This window comes from Pinus tabuliformis, chromosome X (assembly GCF_031772625.1).
Source record: "Pinus tabuliformis cultivar Carrire ecotype Pingquan chromosome X, CPIR1, whole genome shotgun sequence".
In the NCBI taxonomy this organism is placed as follows: Eukaryota; Viridiplantae; Streptophyta; class Pinopsida; order Pinales; family Pinaceae; genus Pinus; species Pinus tabuliformis.
The window spans coordinates 27,234,728-27,259,197 of NC_142308.1; the positions used below are offsets into that span (position 1 = coordinate 27,234,728).

General features: G+C 39.3%; 1 protein-coding gene across 3 annotated transcripts in view; it reads left to right on the forward strand.

The window, feature by feature from the left end:
• Positions 1-24,470, forward strand: part of LOC149138152 (DNA repair protein UVH3-like) — a 188,455-nt gene that overhangs the window by 144,338 nt on the left and 19,647 nt on the right. For all 3 annotated transcript variants that reach the window (XM_089446584.1, XM_089446581.1, XM_089446583.1), the window contains 2 exons: positions 19,332-19,526; positions 19,681-19,766. In XM_089446584.1, coding sequence (XP_089302710.1) covers positions 19,332-19,526; positions 19,681-19,766 — 281 coding nt within the window. The remainder of the gene's footprint in view (positions 1-19,331; positions 19,527-19,680; positions 19,767-24,470) is intronic.

Genomic DNA, 24,470 nt, shown 5'->3' on the forward strand with positions numbered 1-24,470 from the left:
GAACTTCTGCGTGGAGGCTCTACGCTGCTCTGCGTGGGGCTTGCGTGAGCCCTTTCTGGCTCTGTGTCAACCTCTCTGGCCTCTACACTGCCTCCTTTGTGTGCCTCTCTGCCTCTATGCTGAGTATCCTTGGCTCCGGAGAAGATCCTCTAGCCAAAACTCCTCATTGCGTGATCACTACAAATCACTGCGTTGCCTCTAGCTTCAGTTATTTGATATGATGGGTCAACTCTCTGTGTATCTTCCAATTGTCCCTCAAGCCTCCTTAAATAATATTCTCGTTGACATTCAACCGCCCAGATTAGAAGCTAATAAATGGTAAGATCATTTCTGCTTGATCCTCGTCTTCTTCTAGAATTTACACCAACTGTTAGATTAATACCCATTAATTATTTTAATTTCCTAAGTTTAGACTTAGGGACCCATTAAAAATAATTAATTATTTTAATCAAATTGTCTTCAGGTGGAATTTCCCAAAACGCTTTCTGGGTTCTTTGGAATACATGTACCTAAGCCTCCTTGCAAAATTTGAGACTTAGAGCACATCTAATGCTACCAGAAATCAACACCCAACAACGTTTATTGATTGCTCGTGTTCCACCTTTTGGATGAGGATGATGCACCTGGTCCACCATGCCCAACTAGCTCCACAGTTGCACCATACACTTGACAGCTGTTCCAGGATGCCTCCTGCTGTAGAGGGAGCGCTTATGTCATTACTCCAACCCTTATAGATGGTCTACAAACATATTTAATCCATTTGGAGACCCATGAGTATGTCCTTGTGCTCCCACACTCACTTGGGAGCACCACAGGTTTTTGATTGGAAAACAAGGGGCCAACCCCTTGTCCACTATGTTTGGAGTCCATTTCTATATCATGGCACCCCTTGGACTTCATCAGGCCTCCTTAAAGGCCCAACGATTCACTTTGTTGATCATTCGACCCTCTTGAGAGGCTTATCTTTACATTATTGAGCTATTTGGTGGGCTTGTCACCAAAGGTTTTGTTATTATGTACATTATTTTATTTTAGGGGCTAAATTAGGCCAAATTAACTAAATCGAATTCATTAGGAAGTGTATAAATACAAGTGTGATGAATCATTTTGATCATCATCACTTGGATTGGATCATTCTCTCTTGTCAGATTTTCGCTATTCTTTTTGGAGGATGAAATTGGATGAATGGATGAATTTTGATGTTTGGATCTCTTTATTTTTGTCTTAGAGCTTCACTTTTGGCATATAATGATGATTGGATATACTCTTTCTTACATGTAAGTACTCTTTTAATGCTATTTTGTTACTTTCTCATTGTCACATGCATGCTGTTGGGGATTTTCGCTATACTAGGCTGAACTTACTGCTTTTGTTATGCGATATTGTGGAAATGTCTTTTTATTGCGTTGCATCATGTCATGGGCCATGTATGAATGAGTGAATGTTCCTAGAGATATTTTGTCGAAATTTTATCTTGATAAGTCATCATATATTGCATATCGAAGTGTAAAGACGTTTAAGCAATTGTCATGTGCCCTAATTTCCATGTGAAATTGTTCTAGAGGTCTCCTTGACTAAGTGGATTCATTCCAAGCATTGAAATATCCTTGACTCCATTTCTCCCAAAGGATTAGGCACTGATCCTCCATAGGTGATCACCTAAAAGCATATCTTTCTCACCTTATCCCTTTCTTTCTAGGCCTAGCCCCAATAGGTGACCTAGGGCATCAAATTTCTCACGATTCACCCACTCAAAAAATTTGATCTCTTGCCCTCTACTGCGTTGTTGTGTCTCCTAGAAGCCCTCCAAATTTGAAGCAATTTCGATGGTGGGATCTTGAGATATTCGAAGCCCTAGCTCTGAGATCGATTCTTGCCCTTGGTTTCCCTTGGCTAGTGACCTCACTGGGATCATTGCATCAAAATTATTTAAAATTTCCCCTTTGATCCCCTTCTTCCTCCCAATTAGGCAATGTTCCACCAAGGTTCCGGGATGAGGGGGCGAGGGAGCGAGGGGGCACGGGAGCGGCCTATGCAAAAGATCCCTACCATTTTTTAGGAAACGTGGGGGAGCGTCAGGGTCTTAAAAATTTATAAATATAAAATATAATTTATTAATTAAGTCCACTATGACAATTTGGTTTGAATTGAAAAGCTGCAAAGCATGATCATTGATATGAATATCATTTGACATTATCCAAATTTATAATATCATATAAAATAATAAATTTAAAATTCTAATTCAGCTTGGTCAAATTCTAATTTAGATTTTGGTCAGACAGAGGGAGAGCTTCAGCTTGATAAGGTAGCCACTGAATTCTGTGAAAAGTTAAATGAACAGATCAGGAACACTGCATTGGCAGTAGAAGGGGCAACTACAATGGGTTGTCCAGCTGTATTGGACCCAACAACTAGAAAGTTTGTTATATTATATATAATATAGACAGTACACCATATGCTGAAAGAAGAGTTTTAGTTCCAGGAGAGATGAGAAGATCACATGAAAGAGTTTCTGACAATTTACTATCAAATGACATTGACTGCAGGATGACCATCTGGAAAGCAACTTGGGTGACCAACGATGGCATGGATAATTTGTCTACCTTATTAGAGCAATGCCATGTAGTTCAAACTGCAAACTAGCAGTGTATTTCAGTGGTGAAAATAATTTTCAGACCTGAGAATTCAAGCTGAGCAACTGTGGCCTGTGTAAATTTTGTAACTGTATAAATTCATATATAATGACAGTTCCTGAGATTTCTTGCTGCCCATAGTCTATAGTCCACCCAATTATTTCCCACATGACATAGGTGCTGCTTCCATAGTTTGTATGTCAAATGTCATGCAAATTAAAAACACAAACTGAATGTCTCATATTCTTTGCCTGTCACTCCAGTTATCTCCCCATTGTAATCCAGCCATCACTTGAGAAAAAAGGAGAAGTTTTAAAAGGGAAAATTCATGTATGTGCTATATGGTCCAACAAATTTCCATGATACTGACCCTCTAAAATAACACTTGTTGAAACCAAAAGATAGCACAAGACGTTATCCCCATACAGAACATGAGTAGCTTTGTACCACTTTAGGTCTATTAAATCATAAACTATAAGCAAGGCCATTTTTTTGGGAGCGTGGGGAAACGTCCCCTCAGGGAAGGGAAACGTTTCCCTGGCACGTCCCCCTAAGTTTCCTCCATTTTGGGAGCGTGGGGAAACGTCCCCTACTCGTCCCCAAGTCCCGGAGTGCGGGGGAGCGAGGAAACTAGATCCCTAAGGGGGGGGGGCGAGTCCCCGTGGAACACTGCAATTAGGTCATGAACACCCTTGATTGATCAACTCCACCCCCTTTACCTAATTCTGGGTCCACTTGGTCCCGTTTGGTCCCACAACTTATTGAACATAATTTCACAAAGACCATTTGGAAACCAAGTTTTCACAAGGGTTTCTAGGACTAGGTGTGCGTCCTTTACCAGTCTCATTTGCAAACCCTAGCCCTTGAAATCCCCTTGGCCCTTCTTTGAGAGCCTTACACCTTGCTTCTCAAGCAAGTAAACCATGCAATTAAGTCTCTCCTGTGAATAGGCCTTAGGGATCACTCTTTAGTTCTTCATTGATTCATCCATCTAGTGATCCCCTTCGTATCAGGTCTCCTCCCATCGGTGAAAGTTCGTAAAGATCAGAGAGCCTTAACTGAGGTGACTGTGGACTATCGCTCCATTGTTGCCCTTGACCTAGTAGTTTCCCTTTTAGGATCCCCTCCTAGCACCCATGCTAGCTTGAGTGGTAAGAAGCAGACCATAGAGCTAGAGGAAAGGGCCAAACTTATGGTCACCACACCTTACAGGAAGTTGGAACCTAAATAAATTCAAGGAGAATATAGAGGAAGCCATCAAAGAACTAGTAGATATGGGCCACATCAGACCTTGTTCGAGTCCATTTGCTTCATCGACAGTTTTGGTGGAGAAGAAGGATGGCACATTGAGGATGTACATTGCCTATTGGGCGCTGAACAAAAAGACCATAAAAAATAGGTACTCCATTCCCATGATTGACGTACTACTGGATGAGTTGCATGGAGTGATATATTTCTCAAAGATTTATTTGCGTTCAGAATATCATCAAATACGAGTTCGAGAGTAGGATGTGCATAAGACAACTTTCATGTGCCACTATGGGCATTTTGAATTCTTGGTCATGCCATTTGGGCCAACCAACACACTGGCCACTTTCCAGTCTTTAATGATTCACATCTTCAACAAGCAGTTGAGGAAGTTCTTATTGGTGTTCTTCGACAAACTCCTCATTTACAAGAAAACATGGAAGGAGCACTTGGGACATTTGGATTAGATTTTGGGAATTATGAAGGAGCAATCACTTTATGCCAAGGCATCAAAGTGCGAGTTCGGGATGACAAAGATCCTCTATGTGGGACATATAATCAATGCACAAGGGGTACAAGTGCATCAGGAGAACGCTGTGGCTGAGGCACTTTCCATGAAACCATTAACATGTTCACTCGTGGAGATCACAAAAGATTGGAGGGCCCACCTCTTGGTGAAATATTCCAAAATCAAGTTTGCTTGTGAATTGATGGATGACCTCATCTAGGACGACAGGTCCATAATAGTAGATGACATCATTTTCTATAAAGACATGATATATTTAGTCCACGTTGAAGGATAAATTGTTGAAGGCTGCACATGACACATCGTTAACGGGATACCAAGGGTTCTTCAAAGCTTACAAACAGGTCAGTGAACAATTTTCTTACAGGGACCTCAAGGATGATGTGGTGAGGCACTTAAGGGAATGCATTACTTGTTAGTCCGAGCATACTCATCTTTCATGACTGCTACAACCCTTATCGATTTTGGAACAAAAATGGGAGAGCATCTCGATAGATTTCATCCCAAGTCTACCCAAGGCACAAGGCAAGGATTGCATATACATAGTGGTTGATAGTTTGATCATGTTCACACACTTCGTGATTCCAACTGATTATAAGGTCGCACAAGTAGCTTAATTGTTCTTCAAGGAGGTATTTAGGCTCCATGGACTACCTAAAATTATAGTTAGTGGTTGAGATGGCATATTTATGAGTGCATTTTGTCAGGAGATTTTCAATTTGTTGGAAATAGCTTTGACCCCTAGTACCAGCCATCATCCTCAAACAGATGGCCAAACATAGATTGTGAATAAATGGATTGAGGGGTGTGACAGGGCAACAAAAGCATGGATAAAAGGGTCACATCTCAGGGAGCACTGTTACAACACTACTTATCATTTGTCTACTAGGATGACCCCATTTAGGGCACTGAATGGGTATGATGCCCCATCTTTTGTAGATTTGGCATTTGGGGATGATAGGGCTTCAAAAGCTAAATATTGGATACAAGAGAGCTAGGACATCCTTAAGGTCCTTAAGGAGAATATGCAGACCGCCTAGAACCAACAAAAGATGTATATGGGCCGACATAGAACAGAGCACAACTTTGTGGTGGGAGACTTATTTTTCCTATGGTTGCACCCATATAGACACTGCTAACTCAAGAAGAGCGGTGTAGAAAAACTAAAGCAAAGATTCTATGGATATTACAAAGTACTCCGATGGATTGGTGAAGTAGCATATGTGGTGGAGCTGGTAGAAGGAAGCAAAATTCACAATGTCTTCCATGTATCATGCCTTGAGAAGGCTGTCGGTCCTCAAGTTACTACTTCCCCTGAGCTACCCCCTTTGGACGAGGAAGGATAGTTAGAATTGATTCTAGAGGCAATCATGATAGTTGAAAGAGAAGATTAAGGGGCAGAATGATCTCAGAATATCTCATTAGGTGGAAGGAGTCGCCTGAAGAGGAGGCCACATGGGAAGGAGGATAAATTTTGTAGCACCAAAATTTGCAATTGCTCGAGGACAAGCAATGTTGGGAAGGGGGGGACTATAATGTCCTTTTCTAATTAAATTTCCCAAGGGCGGACGAAGTAGCCTATCCAACCCTGTAGGCTATAGTCATTTGTAAAGGGGAGAACCCATTATTCAAGGTTATTGGGGTAACATTGGGTAAATTGGGGTGATTGTAAGAAAACTTGTGAAAAAAACCAAATTTAGGGCAAAATGGAGGGAAACTTGTCAGCCCCTCTAATTAAAATTAGGAGGGAAGACCCCAAAGAGAATCTGTAAAAAGGAGAGGAGAATGATTTTTCACATCATGGTTTGTTGATATTTCTGATTTGTGAGCTGAGGCTCTTGGAGGGTTTTAAGACCCCTTATCCCTGATTGGTTTCGGTGGTGAAAGATTCCACCCTAGCCAATCCTTTCTCCTCATTCTGTTTGGCATATTTTTCTGAGGCATCATTCCTTTGTTTGTGGCGATCAATGGAGAAATTCTGTGGCATGGTTTATTTAAGCAAGAAAGCGCAAATATGACATCGAAGCCTGTCCAAGGCATTTCCAAGGACGATGAGGGTCAAACCTGGGCAGAAAACAGCTCTGAAAACCCTCCCTGAGGCATGCAGCACCCTTAAAGGAGTTTTCTGTGGCAGCAAATTGATTCAAGTGAGAAAATCTTGTCAGCGGAGTCTTCCTAGGGCCCTACCTGAGGCAGTGGCCACCTTGGAGAAGCTTTTCTGTAGCAGCGAAGCATTATCTAGGGCAGCGAAACCATATTGAGGCAGTGACCCACTTGAAGGTGTCTATTCTGTGACAGTGAGGGTTGTTTAAGCCCTACTGGGCTAAGGGCTTTCCTGGGAGGTTCCTCACTGGCAGCGGCACATCTTGAGACAGATCAGAGGACGTGAGAACATACCTGGGTCAACAATCTGCCTGAGTTTGTGACAGCAACCCTTCCTGTGGTCTGGTTGGGAAAGCAAGGGCTGTTTAAGGCAGCATAGGGTTGATTCGAGAGCAGCGGCATCACGTCTGTGTGGGTCTGTGGCAGCAGGACAATTCTGAGGTGTGTTTGTACTTTGTAGCACCAGAACACTTCTGTGTCATGGACTGTGGCGATAAAGTCTGGTTGGTTGAACAGAGGCAGCAATTACTGAGGCTGGTTGCAAGGTCAGCCTAAGAGTAATAGGTTAATAGGGTTTTCTGATAATTTGGCAATTGCTGTGTATCTAAACTGTAGTGTGAAATTTGGAAGGACTGTGGGTTTAAAACCCAGAATGTATTGTTGGATTGGTTTCATGTAAATAAGTTGTTGGTGAATTAAATGCTGTCTACACTGTTTATTGTATTCAATATGGTTCATTTATTGCAAAAATTGAAGGAACACTGATACTAATTAAATTAGAAATCTGTCATGTTCTCTTTTCAACACTACGGGAAATTTTTCCCTAAGAGATACTACACACTACCGGACTCCCCATAACTAACTATCCACATAAGTAGTAATAAGATTATCTGTCGGTCATATCACTTACATTCAATTTGACATGTAACATATATTTGAGTGTTGTATTACTCCAACATGTTCAGGTTCGGAGTTCTGTCTAGATTTTCGTAGTCGTTTTGCCTTTTCATCTTCATGACTCGACTTAACATAGATTATAATAACATTGGTTATGGGAGTGCTTTCTTCTGTTTTAGCTACTTCCATATTTTTTTCCTGTGATTATGTTGGGCTTGGGTACTGTTTTGTTTGAATTTAAGTTTGTATTTTACTTTGGATATTGTGATCAGCTCCATCAGAGCTACCAGATATGGATCATTATTTTCAAAAAGGCATGGATCGTTATCCTCATCTATTCGAAGGGTCTAGCTTTGTGTTTTCTTTCTTTGTCAAAATTTGAGATCCCTCGGATTTTTACACTTGCAGCCCGTAGTAAGTTAAATAATGAATTCTTAAGAAGGCAAAATAGAGATTTTGGTACTAATATTTGCAATCATGATCGTGTGTTGTCTTTAATTAACTGGGTGGTCTAGTTACTATTGTTGGGCATTTAAGAATGTCATTATTTTAGTTGTAGGCCTAAGATGCTAAAACTGAGGTTTTTGTGATTGCCATGATTTGAGTTGTTGTTTCTGTCTTCTTTTCTGATGTGTGCTAGTTACAATGAAGTGTAGTGTAAACGTTGTCAAACAATTGCCCATTTTAGGTAAACATTAGTGGTAGATGAGCTGCCGTTGAGCTGTAAGAATCAGTGTTGCGAACATCATGATCGGGATTAATTTGGCGAGGGTCCGAAATCAGAAAAAATCGGGAAAAATCGGCAAAAAATCGGCAAATACAAAAATATTATTTCTTTTTCAAATTTTTTAATATCTAAAGCATCCACAATATAAAATAAATGCATTGACACATAAATATGATAAAAGAACTAATATGTAAGATGTGTAATATCATTTTTAGTGCTACATCACACATAACAATGAATCATGTCCTGAATCGGTGAATACCAAGTCTTGAGTCCCGACTTAGCCTCAAAATATCAACAAAAAATATAATAATGTATCTCATATCATGAGTCACAATGTCATATACAATGAAATGAAGCAAATAACTAATACTACTGATTACCTCTGCCCCTCTTATGAGAAAATGCAACAACTTTCCCACTAGATGTAGATGGCGGTGGAGCTGGCAGTGGACTCTGTTGTGCTCTAGACGCTGAAGAACTAGGATAGGAGGTAGACCACATCCTCTGCTGGTGACAGGGGTAGGTGTTGTCACCTCCTCCTCCTCCTCCTCCTCTACCCCCTCCACTACCTACTTCTCTAACCAATCAGGGGTGGACTCCATGATAGGCTTCTCGGCCTCAACCCTCCATGCAGTAGTGGTGTCAATCCCATCCAATGAGATGGCCTCCACATCAGGTGTCCTCTCAAGTTGCCTCACCCACAATCGAAGATTGTAGACGTAGACCATGTCATTAAGTTGCTGGGACTCCAAGCTGTACAAGGGTCATAAGTTAATAAATTATAAATAATAAAATAATAATTATAAAAAATATTATTTAATGAATTCAAAAAATTAATTGGAAATTTGGAATATTTTAACCTGTTGTGCTTCTTGATGTGTTTTTTTTTAAATACACTCCAGTGGCACTCACATCTTGAGGAGCTACATGTTTGACTAAGCACTCAGATGGCAAGCCTTCGGAGATTGGGTACTCTGCCACCATAGCTTCTCCACCATGCATCTATAACAAATAAGATAAACATAAGAAAACAAATAAAATTTGAAAGTTGAAGCAAAGTATGAACTTGAAGAGACAATGAAATTTGAAACAAACTAAAGCTTATCTAGCATTTTAGTCTTCCTATCTACAACAACCATGTCAAAGCTAAATGTGCCACCTGCCATCATGTGTATCTCCATTTCTTTGGAGATTTCTGCACATTCTGCTAGAGATGACACCATCCTTTAAACATAAGGGAGGAATCCATCCATGTCTTCAGCATCAAATAAGAAACCACAGGAGTAAGCAAATGCGGTGTTCAGGTAGATCCATGCAGTATGAATGGGACGATGGAGTGTATTATTCCATCGCTCATCAATCACTTCCCATAGGAGTTGTTTCTCAAATCCCTCATCCCCTTATCATCATAGTAGGTCCGAATGGATTCTTTGGCTCTATCCATGGCCTCATACAAGTACCTCATTGTGGGCTTGTCTCCATCAACTAATTGAAAAACCTTTATCAACAGTTCAATAATGCTACACACCTCCTGCTCTCTCGCCTAGAAGCTTTCCTGGCATGAAACTAACCTACGTATGGCTTCTCCCTCTGGTTTGCAGCTAAATGCCAAAGCACGCCACTCCTTTAAAAGAAACATTCTCTTCACACCCCACATAGAATTCAAGAGGGATTAAAGAGATATGAAACTGGTGGCAAACTGCGTAATGGAGGGGTGCACCAACTCTTCTTGTTGGTGAATGTTCTCGTCAAATGAAGCACAGATGCATGAATCATGATTATATATAAGTTTTGTAATGCTTTGTGATGACTCAACAATATCCTTGACAAAAGGAATTTTTCCTATGTCCTCCAACATCAAATCAATGTACACAAGGTGTCCAAAATAAGGTAGGATGTCTCTCCATAAGCATCTTGCCAGCAACAACTTAATTTGCAACATTGTCCGTTATGACTTGGACAACATGTTGTGGACCCACCTCCTGAATGAACACATCCAACAAATCACATAATAATCGTGCATCTTTGATATGTGCAGATGCATCAACATATTTCATAAATGTTGCCCCCTTGGGACAATTAACCAAGAAGCTATGAAATCGGATTCATCCCCCAGGCCCTACGTGATCTGAATTCGGCGAATCGAACACAATTCGGACAAATTCGTGTCCGAAAATCGGGACATGTTGTGTCCGATTAGGACACTTCAAATCTGGAACGTGTCCCGATTTTCAGACACAAGTCTGGAAATCAAGAATGCACACGGCATTATAAAGGTGTATTTCTCCATTCTATTTGCACATTCACTTGTTTCGTTTGCTGTGGGTTTCTTGTGGGTGTTTGGGAGCAAGGAGAAAAGGGTGTGGGAGCATTTTCAAGGAGATTCAAGCAACATGTAAGTGCTAGAGCCTGTCAGATTTGATGATGGTGATACTATAGAGGGGTCATCCTCCACACCAGCGGATGTAGAGATGACTTTGGATATAGAGGATGAGGATGCAACAGAGGAGAGCAGTGGTGACCATGATGATGAGGAGAGTGATGCTGATTTTGATGATGACTGTGAGGATTGATGACTCATGAGTCATGAACTACCTACTGCCTTGAGGCTTGTAGTTATAGTTGTTTTGTATTTGCTATTTCTATTTGCCATTGGCATTGCACTACCTATGTAAACAGTAACACATTTTGATTTTGATGACTTAATGAGAAAACTACAATATATTTATCTTATTATCTTGTCTTTCTCCTATTGGATCATTGATGAATTGAATATGTATTATAAATTTATAATTTCATTTATCATTTATGTCGCAATTGTATTTGTAATTTTGAATGCATAATGTTACTTGGTAAAACTTACATCTAGATGAAGATCTATGTTTGAATCAATGAATTTATATCATGAATGAGAATTTGTGTAAGAAATATCTAATTTTTAATATATATATAGACACACACACATAGACATATATATATATATATATATATATATATATATATATATATATATATATATATTTTTTTTAATATATATATATATATATATATTTTTTTTTAATATATATATATATATATATTTTTTTTTTATAAATATATATATATATATATATATATATAATTTTTTTTTTAATAAAATAATATATAATGTATTCGAATGTGTCTTGTTCCAGGGGGTCAATGTGTCCGTATCCGAATCTTGAATCCCCGTATCCATCGAATCTCGAATCCCCATGTCAGGTGACTTAGCCAAGAAGTTAATAAGGCTTCTACCCTTTTGATCGGTCCAACCATCTGACATCACAGTGCATCTTGTGTGTGCCCACGATGCCCTAAAATCCTCCAATCTCTTAGTGCAGTCAACCTTTTCATTTTGAAGAATGCGCTGTCTAAAGTCATCATAAGAAGAGACTTTGTATCATGGGCCAACAATACCAATAACATCAATTGCGGGCTGGAAAAATGGATTGTTGTAATATTCCTAATGCAAGATTTGCAGTGATAACAAAGGCAAGTAATAATATTCACAATAAAATTTTATTTCAGTAAGGAACATATGAACAAAAATCATCAACACCCAGATCGACTCATTTTTCATTAATAAATAAACTGGAGTACAATAAAAGTTGGATGACGTGCACCTGGGTTTGCACAAGGCAAGGTACAAGCCTCAGGTGATCAATACAAAGTGCCCAGCTGCTGTGAATTTGCTGCTCCCAGAAAACTGCGCTGTCCCCTCAAAACTGCATTGCTGGCTGACTTCAAGCTCTGATTTACCCCCTCAAAACAACCCAAAAATTTCTGCAACTTTGAGGATCTGCAAAAACCCAGAAAAACCCAGCAAAACCCAAAAGGGTTTTCCCCGGTTTTGACTTGCCAAATTCGACCCCTTGGGGATTGGCCCAGTTTTTCTGCACTGCTGGTTGACTTGGCCCCTCAAAACTGCCCAGAAAATTCTGTAAATGTAGGGCTGTGATCCTTGTAAAAAACCCAGAAAAACCCAAAAAGGGATTGCTTTGGTTTTGACCCTCCAAATTCAACCCCTTGGGGATTGGCCCTCCTCCAATACTGTAACTCACTGCCTGTAATTGGAACTGCTGTAACTTGATCGAACTCCCAACAATTTACCCCACAACCCATCTCCCCAGTCTTCCTGTTAAGCCTCCTTCCAAGTGACCCTCATTAGTGACTGCGTAGTCCTGAGTGAGGATGACGTAGACCCTTTGACCAACAGCTCAACTTGGGTATTTGACTGGTCTTCTTGCTCTAGTCTCTCATCTCCTACGTGGAAACTCGATGTGAACACCTCCAACAACCTTCCCAACTGAATTCCCTCACTCCCTTGCTCCACCGAACACGTAGTCTCTCCCACTGCGTCCCCAGGTGCTGCTGGGTGATCTTCTCTCTGTCTCCAATTGGAAAGAAAGCCCTCCTAGGGTGGCAGTCGAAGTCCACCGAAGAGAGAGATGAGCTTCACTCCTTGGGAATCTCCTGCGTTGAACAACACTCGTAGCTTTAGCTAAATAGCCAACGCAACAATGAAATTCTCAAACCATCAAAAGGCCGCAAATCCGCTCACTTCCTAATATTTATTCTTGCTCCCTTGGGCCCCACGTGGGTCCCATCAAATATTTCGATCCCCCAATTAGGAAGCTCGAGCTGCCTCCAAGGGGTGCGTATTTTGGGTGGGTGAGTGGACCCCACAATCCACTAAAAGGCACATCAACCCCCTTTCTCCTAAGTTCTTCCACCAAAATTGCATTAAGCTAAAAATAACAAAATTGCCAAAAATGGTTTCTCCTCACCTTGGGAAAACAATTATACGAAGGGAGATTACAATGAAGTGTAAAAACTTCGAGATAACAGAAATATATATAAAAATACTTTATTAATAAATGAATAGACAGATGATGTCTGATTACAATGGGGCTCCTGGCTTAAATACCGCCATGGACACCCTTTGGGAAAGGGCATGATCTTATGATCGTGCCCTTTCATCTAATTAAACCTAAATTAAATAATAAACCTAAAATTAACTATTTTTTACATAACATTGCCTTCCTCTCGAAAGAATGCTTTGTCCTCAAAGCATAAGTAACGACGGATGTTGTTGAAGAATGATTCGTTCTCCCAGAAGGCGTCTTCTTCGGGTAAGTCCTTCCACTTGATCAGATATTCTAAGATGATCAAGGTCGCACACTTTAAAAGGTCTTGGATTAATTTCCCAAGCTCCGTTTTTTGGTGATGTGGATATCGGTATGGCTTGATGTTGACAGGGTCTGATCTTGTCTTGACTTCTAATGTATGCTCAATTTCCCTATTAGGCGGCATCTTCATAGATAGGTCTTGAGATGCTTTTTCATGCTTCCGAATCAGATCTTGTATCTCTGGTGACTCTTCTCTGGTCATATTTGTAGATAACATTTCTAATCGGTGACATTGTATTGCATAAGCAGGTGCTCTTCTTCGACTCAGCTTCATCATCTGAGATGATGATACAACTTGATTTTCTGGTGCTTGGAATCCGTGTAGCTTGTACTTCTGACATCCCCATTTGAATTTTATAAATTGTACTTGATGGTTGGCGGCATAAGTACCTAAAGTTCGTAGCCATTGGATACCTAAGACTACAACTACTCCTCCTAACAGTACTGTGAAAAACGAAGACTCTAAACTGAAGTCTTGAATCTGCAATTTAACCTTATGGCATTTTCCCACCTTTTCAATCTTCTTACCGTTAGCTATCATCACTTTCATGTTTGGTAAGGGAAATGAAAATATATTGATTCTCTTTGCCATGGTTGCATCTAAAAAATTGTGTGTGCTTCCAGAGTCGACGAGAACCACTACGTTGTTCTTCTTTATGTGTCCTTTTAACTTTAAAGTCTGAGGTTGTGATATACCTGTCATAGCTGATAATGATACTTGTGGAATACTTCCATCATCTAGTTCTAGTGAAAATTCTGGAACGTCTTCTGTGTCTTCTACGTCATAATCTTCATTGTTTGAATCATTGGTTGCTTCACAATTATATAGGTTCTTTGGTTCTTTTCCTTTAGCACATCTATGTTTGGGGTCCCACTTCTCACCACAGCGTTTACATTTACCCTCTTTTATCCTTTGCATTTCCACATTAGATTTTTCATCTTCACAACGATGTGGTGGAACATATCTTGTATTATTTGAGTCCACATACTGGGGTATCCTTCGTCTTGCATAAGCTTTTTCCGCTGTTGACCAAAATATTGGTTCGGATTTCTGTTCGGCTGTTTTTGCTTTTCGTCTTGCTTCTTCTATAGATATAATATCATGCATCTCAAGTTCTGCTTGTAAATGGGTTTTAAGTCCTGAGATGTATGACTGAATTAGACGAGATTCTGATAACCCAGGTACTCGTGTTACTAGGGTCTCCCATTCTTGAGTGTATTCGTCCACACTTCCTTTTTGTCGTAATTTGATGAGTTTTGAAAAGAACTCTTCTTCCTTTACACCTTGGAATCTTTTGAAGAATGCATCTTTAAATCTCTTCCAGCTAATGACGTGTGTTGTCTTTTTCCACCACATATACCAGTTATATGCTTCTCCCTCCATTTTCATGGATGCATGTCTGAGCTTTTCGTCATCGTCAGTGATGTCATATATCTCAAAGTATTCTTCTGCTTTATTTATCCATGCAACATTGTTTTTTTCGTTCCCATCGAATTTAGGCATCTCGACCTTTGCCCTTCGCTGGTATGTTGCCACTGGTTGAGCGAAAAAAGGGTGTTGATTGGTAAAGTTATCCCAGAGTTGCTTGTTTGTAAGGACTGTGTTACTTGCTTCTTGGTGGGGTGTCGCTGATTTTTTTGGGGATTCAACCTTGTCATGAGAGTCTGTGGACTTAGTTGAATCCGACGAGATGTGTTCTTGATTCTCTTCACCTTCTTTCAGTAGTTGTTCGGGCGTACAATTCGACCTTTTACACAGAACTTTTATCATTGTTAAGACCTCTTTGAAGTTTACTTCTGTTTGGACATGTTGACTTTCCATTTTTATCTCTATTCGATTTGTCGTATCTTCAAGATTTTTGATTTTGTCCGCTTGCTCCCCCAGCTTGCTCTCGACTTCATTTAATCTTTTACTGACCTCGTCGTGGTTGTTGTTTATCTTTTGCTCTACATCCAACAACCTTTTTTGGAAATCCGCCATTGTCATTGTCGACATTGAGCGGGTTTGCGGGGGCGTGTATTTATTTGCCAGCTAAAATATTTTTCCTCCCTCTATATTTTTTTTTTAGCTAAAATAATTTTTAATTATCTAAAATAAATTTTATACATATAACTTTTAATTAATTAAAATAAATTTAATTAATTAAATATATATATATATATATATATATATATACTTTTTAATTAATTAAATTAACTTTTTCTATATATATAAAACTTATAACTAAATTATGTATTTTACATATAACATAAAATATAATTATATATGAATGTTTATATATAAAATATAATTATATATAAATTAACGGTATATAAATGTTTATATATAAAATATAATTATATATATATAATTTATGATTAAATTAAAGTTATTGTTATATAACTTTTATATATATATTTATATTATATATATATATATACCATATATGTATTATTTACGTTACCGCTATTTAATCCAAACGCTATTTAATTGAACGACAGGCACGTTGGATAGTCAACAGCCGTGTCGATTGGCAGCAACCGTGGCGGATTAAACTTCTGATTTTACCGTGATACTCACTGTAATAGAACTCGCGAATATCACCGCAGACGCAGGTAGCTTCGGAACTTGATAGGAGCCTATGCAGGGACGTCTCACGCGGTTTTAACGGAAGTCGTAACACAGCAGGCTGCACAGAAATACCGAGCGAAGTGGATTGACGGATGACGGTTGGTCAGAGGGTCAAGGTTTTTAATTCGAAAATCTGTAATTGCAGGGATTATACGGCGATATGATCCAGCTATAAGACAACACAGATTCAGACACAACACCAATATTTGTGGCTGTCACAAAATAGTTTACTGATTCCAAATTTTCTGGAATTTCGGTCGAGGAAACTGTACGGACGGTGATCGCTGTGGATACCAATGGCAGTTTAAGTGGATATTGCAGTGGTGGTTGGGGCAGTGCGGCTTAGAGGCGGAGAAAAAAAAAAACGGCTAACAACAAAGAGGGGTGGCAGAGACAGGGACGAGTGAGGGCGGAAGAATGGTGCGATAGTTTGAGCAGCGAATGGACATAGCGCAGTGGTGGCTCTGATACCAGATGAAGTGTAAAAACTTCGAGATAACAGAAATATATATAAAAATACTTTATTAATAAATGAATAGACAGATGATGTCTGATTACAATGGGGCTCCTGGCTTAAATACCGCCATGGACACCCTTTGGGAAAGGGCATGATCTTATGATCGTGCCCTTTCATCTAATTAAACCTAAATTAAATAATAAACCTAAAATTAACTATTTTTTACATAACATACAATTGTTCCTTGCAACGCTGAAAGGAATATCACTCCAAAGAAGAAACTTGCCCAACAACTTGTCAACTTCTTCTTTCTCTCTTTTTTAATAACTGAAGAGATAGATGGTTGTGAACCATGTGTGGTTCTAGGAACAAAAAATGATGAGATAGCTACAGGGTTCGCTGTAGATGCTGATGGTGAAGTAGAACTAGAACCACTCTCATGTTGACCTCCCAATCTCGACACTCTACTCCCTACTAGTTGACTCTTCAGAGCTGATTTGGACAATTTGGTTTGCTCTGTTTCTTCCAATGATCTGAGGGCTCTTTGAATGATTTCTGGATTTGTATTTGTGCAAGGCCCTACCTCATGTCCATGAACTTGTGCAAGGTGATACTTCAATGATCAATCTGTATACCCCCCCTGTCATATGATGCCCACATAACTTGCAAGTCAAATTTGATATGTCAAACCCTCCATCAGGTTCACCAAATTCCCACAAAGGGTCCAATTTCCTTGGCATGTTTGTAACTTTGTTGAATTCTTGAGTTTTAATGTAAGATGAAGTTTGAAATTTGACCTTAGTGCACACGAAGAATTGCAAGTTAAAAAAATAAAAATTAAATTTACATACAACATTTTGAATTTTTGACAAAAAAAACCCTCAACTCAATGCAACAATAATAGCAAAAAATACACATTCAAACCCAAACAAAAATGGTGGAAAAAAACTAGGGCTCAAGAATAAACTAAACAAATAAATCTAACAATCAAGTTTTTGCATTTTTGACCAAAATAAACCCTTTCCACTAAATGCAACAAAAATGAAAAAAAAAACACAATCAAATTCAAACAAAAATCATGGAAAATAAATGGGTGATAGAAACCGAAGGAAAAACAAGAAAAAAACAAAAAAAAAGGCCAAATTTGATGCCCGTACTTGAAAATCACGCTTTGCTGAAAAAACTTGGTCCAAACTTGATTTTTTTTGCTTGGGATGCTAAATTCCTCCTGTTTTCTTCTCTTTTCCCCTTGTAGATGTGTTCTCCTCCTTAGCTCTCGCTCTTTCCCTTTGTCTGAAAAAAATGAGCCAAAAAAAAAAACAAAAATCGCTTTTAAAACTCGCTGTTCTGCAGCCCTGCGATTTTTAATGATTGGATCACAAAAATCACAATTTTTTGGCTATTTTTTGAAAATAAAAAAATCGCAATTTAATCGCGATGTTCACATCACTGGTAAGAATATCATTAGAAATTAGATCTGACCATTGCATAGATAGTTAATGAATATAGCTTTCTTCATAAAACTTGGGTTCTTTTTTTCTTTCAAGAAGCATTTACAGTACAGGAGGCATATGCAAACTCTTGGGAAACTTCTCAGGAATGTTTCCTAGGAGTTTAATATATGAAAAGCATGGGAAGCATTTCCCAGATGTTTTCTGTGGATGCAAGTATGGAAATGTGGTTTCCATATTTTTCTTGGAAGTGATTATTATAAACATGCCCCAAGGGGCTGTACTGATTATTATGGACTTCCTTCAGCTTAGATATCCCCGGTTCTGAGGGTTATCTGTTTTTCCAAAATCACTTGGGGTTTGCACCAGCTCTCATCCCTTTGTATAACAGTGTGCCATATAGGTGGTGGGTTAGACCTCAATGAGAATGGAACCCTGGTGAACAGCTTATGGCTGCATAACCTTACTAGTGAATCAATGGCAATAGGAATTTTATTCCTGTAAAATTTGGGTGAGTGGTGCGTTTGAGTTTAGAAATTTAAAAAAGGAAACATCCAATAAAACTATAAAAAAAGAGAAGTTAATTCTTGTCTAAGTTCCTGGCCATACATCAGTGCAGTGTATGCATGATGCACAGTATGCATAAATCCATACATTGAAATGCCTTTCCTGAATTTGAACTTTGAAGCGCTGTTTCTAAAACCTGTACCATTTCCAAATCTTGTAACTGTTTTTGAGCCTGAGGTGACATAGCTATATCCCATGATGATTTATCCCGACAATGAAACAAAACATTGTGTTCTTGGCCATTTGAGAAAATATTAGATATGGTATGATTTCATTTGTTGTCAATAATTTAAAATGCCCCCATCTATGCCTTTAAGAGATGCAGTGATCATAAACTATGGAAATGAAAATATAGGTTACCTATGAGAAGATAAAAGCATCTTGAAAGTTTTATTCTAGGGTGGCTTGTGCCATTCTTTGGTGCAGTGCTTGCACATGGAGGCACCTGGCATGTCATTAAATTTCAAAAGCTTCTTAATATCCTCAGACTGGGGTGAACATTCAAGTTAATTATGTGGGGGTATAATACATAGTTTGTATATCACTATGTGACTATTTTGTGAAGACAGTGGGTGACACCGAAAGTAATTCTTTTCCCAGAAATTCGGAGGTATTACTTGCATATAGTAACCAAGTATGGATTATGCCATATTACATGCAATATTCCAATTTGTAGTTCATTGTGATTTCCTTTTTCAGCAAACCCATTTAACTCTGGATGCTGTGTGTTTGATATTGCTGCAACTTATAAACTACAGTACATGCTGTTTAATTTTGTTCAACTAAAGACAACTTTACCATTAGAGATGAGAAGATACTTCCTTGTTTGTTGAGAGCTGTTACTACTAGTTTATCAGTTTTGACATGCAGAGTCTCTGTTATGGATGCACATTTACAACAGGAACTCCTTCAAATCTTTGGCTTGCCATATATCATTGCTCCAATGGAAGCAGAAGCCCAATGTGCATTTATGGAACTTGTCCACTTAGTTGATGGGGTTGTCACTGATGACTGCGATGCATTCTTATTTGGGGCTGGTACTGTGTACAAGAATATTTTTGATGAGCGGAAGTATGTTGAGACATACCTTATGAAGGTGTGCAATACTTTCCTATTGGGTCCTTCTCAGTTCTTTTTACAAGTTTGGAATAGGGAATATATGTTTTGTTATCATGTTCAGCATGCGCTCCAGTTTATCAAATCAGACACCTCAAAGTGTATACATGTTTATGACCAACAGTTGTTTGTAGGATGTCGAGGAGGAGCTTGGTTTGACCAGGGAAAAACTAGTCCGCATGGCTTTGCTTCTTGGAAGTGACTATACTGAAGGTATCAGGTAAAATTTGAATTCTCTTGGTATTTCCAGTTTAGGCTTTCAAGTGTAATGCGTTCCTCTTATTTAGGAGGACCAAGGTGCTCTTGCCAGTTTTCCGTATCTTGAACTTAACAACTTTCAGAGCTTTATATTTTTGTATCCTTCCCAAGGATCACCAAGAAAAAAACTCAACAAAGAATGAGATAATGCTAAAACTTAATGCTTTGGATATTAGGGCAAAAATCAAATAATAGAATTATTAAGAGAAATGCCTAAGATGGATCAGAAAGGTCTATATTAAAGAATGCTATAACTCAACGCTTTGGATATTAGGGAAAAAAGCAAAGAATAAAATTATTAAGGTCAATGCCTAAGATGAATCAGAAAGGTCTTATTTAAACTAGCTACTAAACATCTATAGAAAATAAAATATAGTATGCAGCCCATGATGGTTTGGTCCTGTTACCGACCAATATTGGGCAACCCCTAGGAGAATTTTTTTCTCTCCACTGGTCAGCGAATCAGCAGCCCTATGATGGTCCACAGACAGATTTACTTTAAAGCTCTCCACCAATGCTCCGGTTAGTGCTCTCTCCCATCTAACATATTTCTCGAGGGAAGGTGGGTCATTTATCAGAAGGTATGCTAACCATTTATGTAATCATGTGTTTTCATTTAATGTTTGCGACATATTAATATGAATCACACGCCAAGCTGGATGATTGATCGCTTTCAATTGTACCCTTGTTCCCATGCTTCACTTTTGAGATTATCCTTATCCTTTGTCCCTTGTCTTAATGTGACCTCCCATGCAGCCCTTCTCTTCCATTGTTAGGAGGGGCACTAATAGGAGGCACTAATTGATATAGCGTGCCCAAGGTAATCCATACTTGTCACCTTCCATGTTTTCCTTATACTCACCGCAATTCGTTGGGTTGATTGTCATTGGCACTGACACATTATATCCTCATATTTGAGTCAGGGCCCAGAAATTTGCTCTAGCAGTTTGATGCAGATCAAAGAAAGATAAAAGCATATGAAGCTACAAAAGAAAACAAATGAAAAATGCAAAAGATGGTTGGGACATAAGCATATGGGAAAAAGTCTAGGATGAGATCTACACCCTTCATTAGCCATCACCTAGTTCCTAAGCATTTCATGCTTTATCTAAATAAAGGATTTATGAATGCCCCGACCATCATGAGCGATAAACTACTACATCTTTAAGGGCTATTGAAAAGGCATAAAGCAAGCTGGGTCACCTAAGCTATGCAAGAAATAGAGAAATCATTGAAGTAAAAGGTGCACCAAAGTGATGGACAAAGCAGGCTGAGGTAACTCATGCCATGGCAATTGCTTCCTCTTCTCATCATTATACTCAAGATGTTGGACCTCCTTTCGCTGATACCATGGCCATGGCCATCCCATAGTTTTTAAAACCGGAACCGGTGACCGGACCGGTCCACCTAATGAACCGGTTTGCCGACCGGAACCGGTCTAACCGGGACTGGTTTGGTCTAAACGAACCGGTTTTAGAAAAATACATTAAATAATTATTTTTTAATGAAAAAAACTATTTTTAAGATTTAAAACCATGATTCCAAGCCAATAGAGACAAAATATGCAAAGATTGCTCATTGATATACCATGTAAAGCCTTAAAGGTGAATATATCAAAATGGCACCAAGTGCAATACATATCATCGACAAAATACATAAGCAATGAGGCTCTAAATGGCCACTAGAGTGCAAAAATAAAGCCTACAAACTATGGGGCCAGTGGCCTACTACAAGACTTCATTCTAGACTCTACATATATGATAATAGTAATACTATAATAGTGATCAACATTATCACTTGAAGTTGAAACTTCTCATGAGTCTCAGTCATCATGATCAAACTCAGTTGGTTGAGTCTCGACTCCCAAATTGTGTAGCCACAAACTTCTCTATTGGTTCAGTGACTTGAGTCTCAAACTTCTGAAGGTATTCTGCCCTAATATGCCCTATTATTTCATTTGGTGCTCCACATGGCTTTACATGGCCTCCTATCCCAGCCAAGTGTTGCTTGAACCTGTTAATACCCCCTCCTTGAATGGATTTTTGGCAATATTTGCAGATCATTTTGCCATCAATCATATCACAATGAGCCCATGCAGTATCTTCGGCTTTTGGAGGCATGATGACTCCCTGGATGGTAGATCATAGAAGTGAGAAGTTTATAACACAAATAAAAAATTCATGGACAACAGACTCAAATGAGGAATTATCAAGTGCAAATCCTTACCTGGAAATGCAAACTAGCTCCCTTAGCCTCCTCTTGAAGATGGCAACTCCACTGACAGCTACACACTATCTCCAAAATAGCTCCAACTCCAACTCCAAGATGACTACTTCAGCAAAAACTCCACACTCTCCAAGCTCACAAACAAACTCACAAACACTCACAAACACTCCAAATCAGTTGTGTGAGACAAATGAGAGTGAGAGGGGTCTCTTATAGCAAGTGTGAGGGTGTTTTTGGAGGGAAAATAGCTTTCCCTCACCCCCAAAACCCCTAAACCACAAAACCGCTGCACTTTTTGTCATAATTCGGTGGGCTGTCCATAAACCGGCCGGTTTAGGACGGAATCGGCCGGTTTTGACCGGTTAGGGCCAGATTTCAGGCACATGAAGTATCTAACCGGGTTTTTTAGGCCGGTTCGGACCGGCCAGGCCTCTAACCGGCCGGTTAGACCGGTTACCGGTTTTTGTGGCCGGTTTTTAAAACTAGGGGCCATCCTCCTTGAAGCTTTTCCCATTCCATGACCGCATGTATTTATGGATTGGCAGACTTACTTGTAAAATGTCTTTCCCCTTGGGGGTTGGAAGAACCTAATAGGGCTAATTGCATAATCATCCTTAACATGAGTGTGGTAACTTTCCTACAAATGATGAGCTACAAAGAGATTTGAAGGCAAGGTTTGTGTGAAGTATTTTTGTGCCCCTAACATTGAATATGGTCCACTATGATACTGAAATGATTTTTGTCCCTAATGATGTTGATCTCACTTGATATTGAGGGTATGTTTCAAGTGGTTCATCACACATGCAACAAAGATCCCTTGGGGTATGGCTTGACACCTTTCCAACATAGTGAAAAAGACGTCAAGCCCAACTTTGAGAGCACATATGACTCTATGACCCAAACATTGCCCTCCTGAGAGGAGCATTGGGCTTTGAGGAGTATCCACATGGTTGTATACCCCTTAAAACACCTCTAGATGCTAAAATGCTGACCCTAGAAGCCAAGGCGTTGGCTTGATTGATGATGTGCCCAGATGGACCCAAGATGGCCATGTACTTGTTTGATGTATGTTTTCTTGTTCCAGAGTCTAGATGATGGTAAAGATCACTTGATATGGCAAACACACCCAATGGTGATGCGGATACTTGATCTTGTTTTTGCCACGTCACCCAAGCATGCCATAGAAGGGTGACATGAACTTTCTTGATGATGATGTCTTGGTGGAGGAGATGTTAGTTGGAGATGTCCCTTGGAGTGATGAGCACTCTTGGACCCTCTTTGTCACTTGCTTGATGGAGATACCTATTTTTGGAGGTTGATGTCATGTTGGAAAGCCTATCCCACACGTGTATGAAAATTTCATCTATTGCAGTAACTGGAAATTATTCTTCTAATTGTATATTTCATTATGCAGTTTATTTGCTACGATAAACAATGAATAAATCACTACTGCAATTTTCACCATAAAAATACTGCGGAAAATAAAACACTGGAAACTGAGAAATTCTAGCGCACAAAAATTTAACACAGTTGATTTTGGAAAATTGTGCATAGAAAAACCTAATGTGGGAAAACCATTGCAGTGAACGAGGGTTTTATTATTATTCTTCAGCAACAAATTTGAGTACAATAATTTAGATGCTCCAATGGCGATCTAATTTGAGAAAAACACTGGCAAAATTATTGTGAGAATTTTCTCTCACCCCACAGTTAATTTCTATCCCAGAACTGCCTCCCCAACCACACGAAGATCCTTCTGTGTGAAACTCTGCGCAGTGCTTTCGCAGACCCTCTGGGAATTTCACACTCCCTCTCACTGCCTCTCCTGGCACTGGAATACTTCCTCACTGCCTCTCCTAGCACTGGAATACTTCCTCTGGAAATGTTGTTGACCTCTTTTGCTACCTGCTAGTCACTCTCTGGCTCTATCTTCTCTACTTAGTCTCTGCTACTGAGAAAACCAAACTGCATGGGCAACTGAGTATCTACACTGGTGTGTTCTCCATCACCACATCGATCGCTTCTTATATCTTCTTGTTGGGACTCCAATGACCAAGATTAAATCTTAATCGATGGCTCAGATCATTTCCGGATCGATCTGTGTGAGTTTCTAGAGAATTCTCACCTTGACTTAATTATTTCTTATTAATTAACCAGTTTTCCTAAGTTTAGACTTAGGAAACATTAAAAAATAGACTAATAATCTAATTAAGTCATCTCTAGGTGGAATTTCCAAAAACGATTTTTGGGTTTTGGAAATCTCATGCATTCTAGTCTCTTCACCAAATTTTGTGGCTAGAACACATCCGATGCTACGAAAGCTAGCACTTCCTCTTAGTGAGCACTGTGTTCTCTCTAGTGTTGCACATCCTGCCCAATGTTCCATGAAGCGGGGATGTTTTTTGGAAGCGGGAACGCGAAAGCATCATTTCTCAAAAAT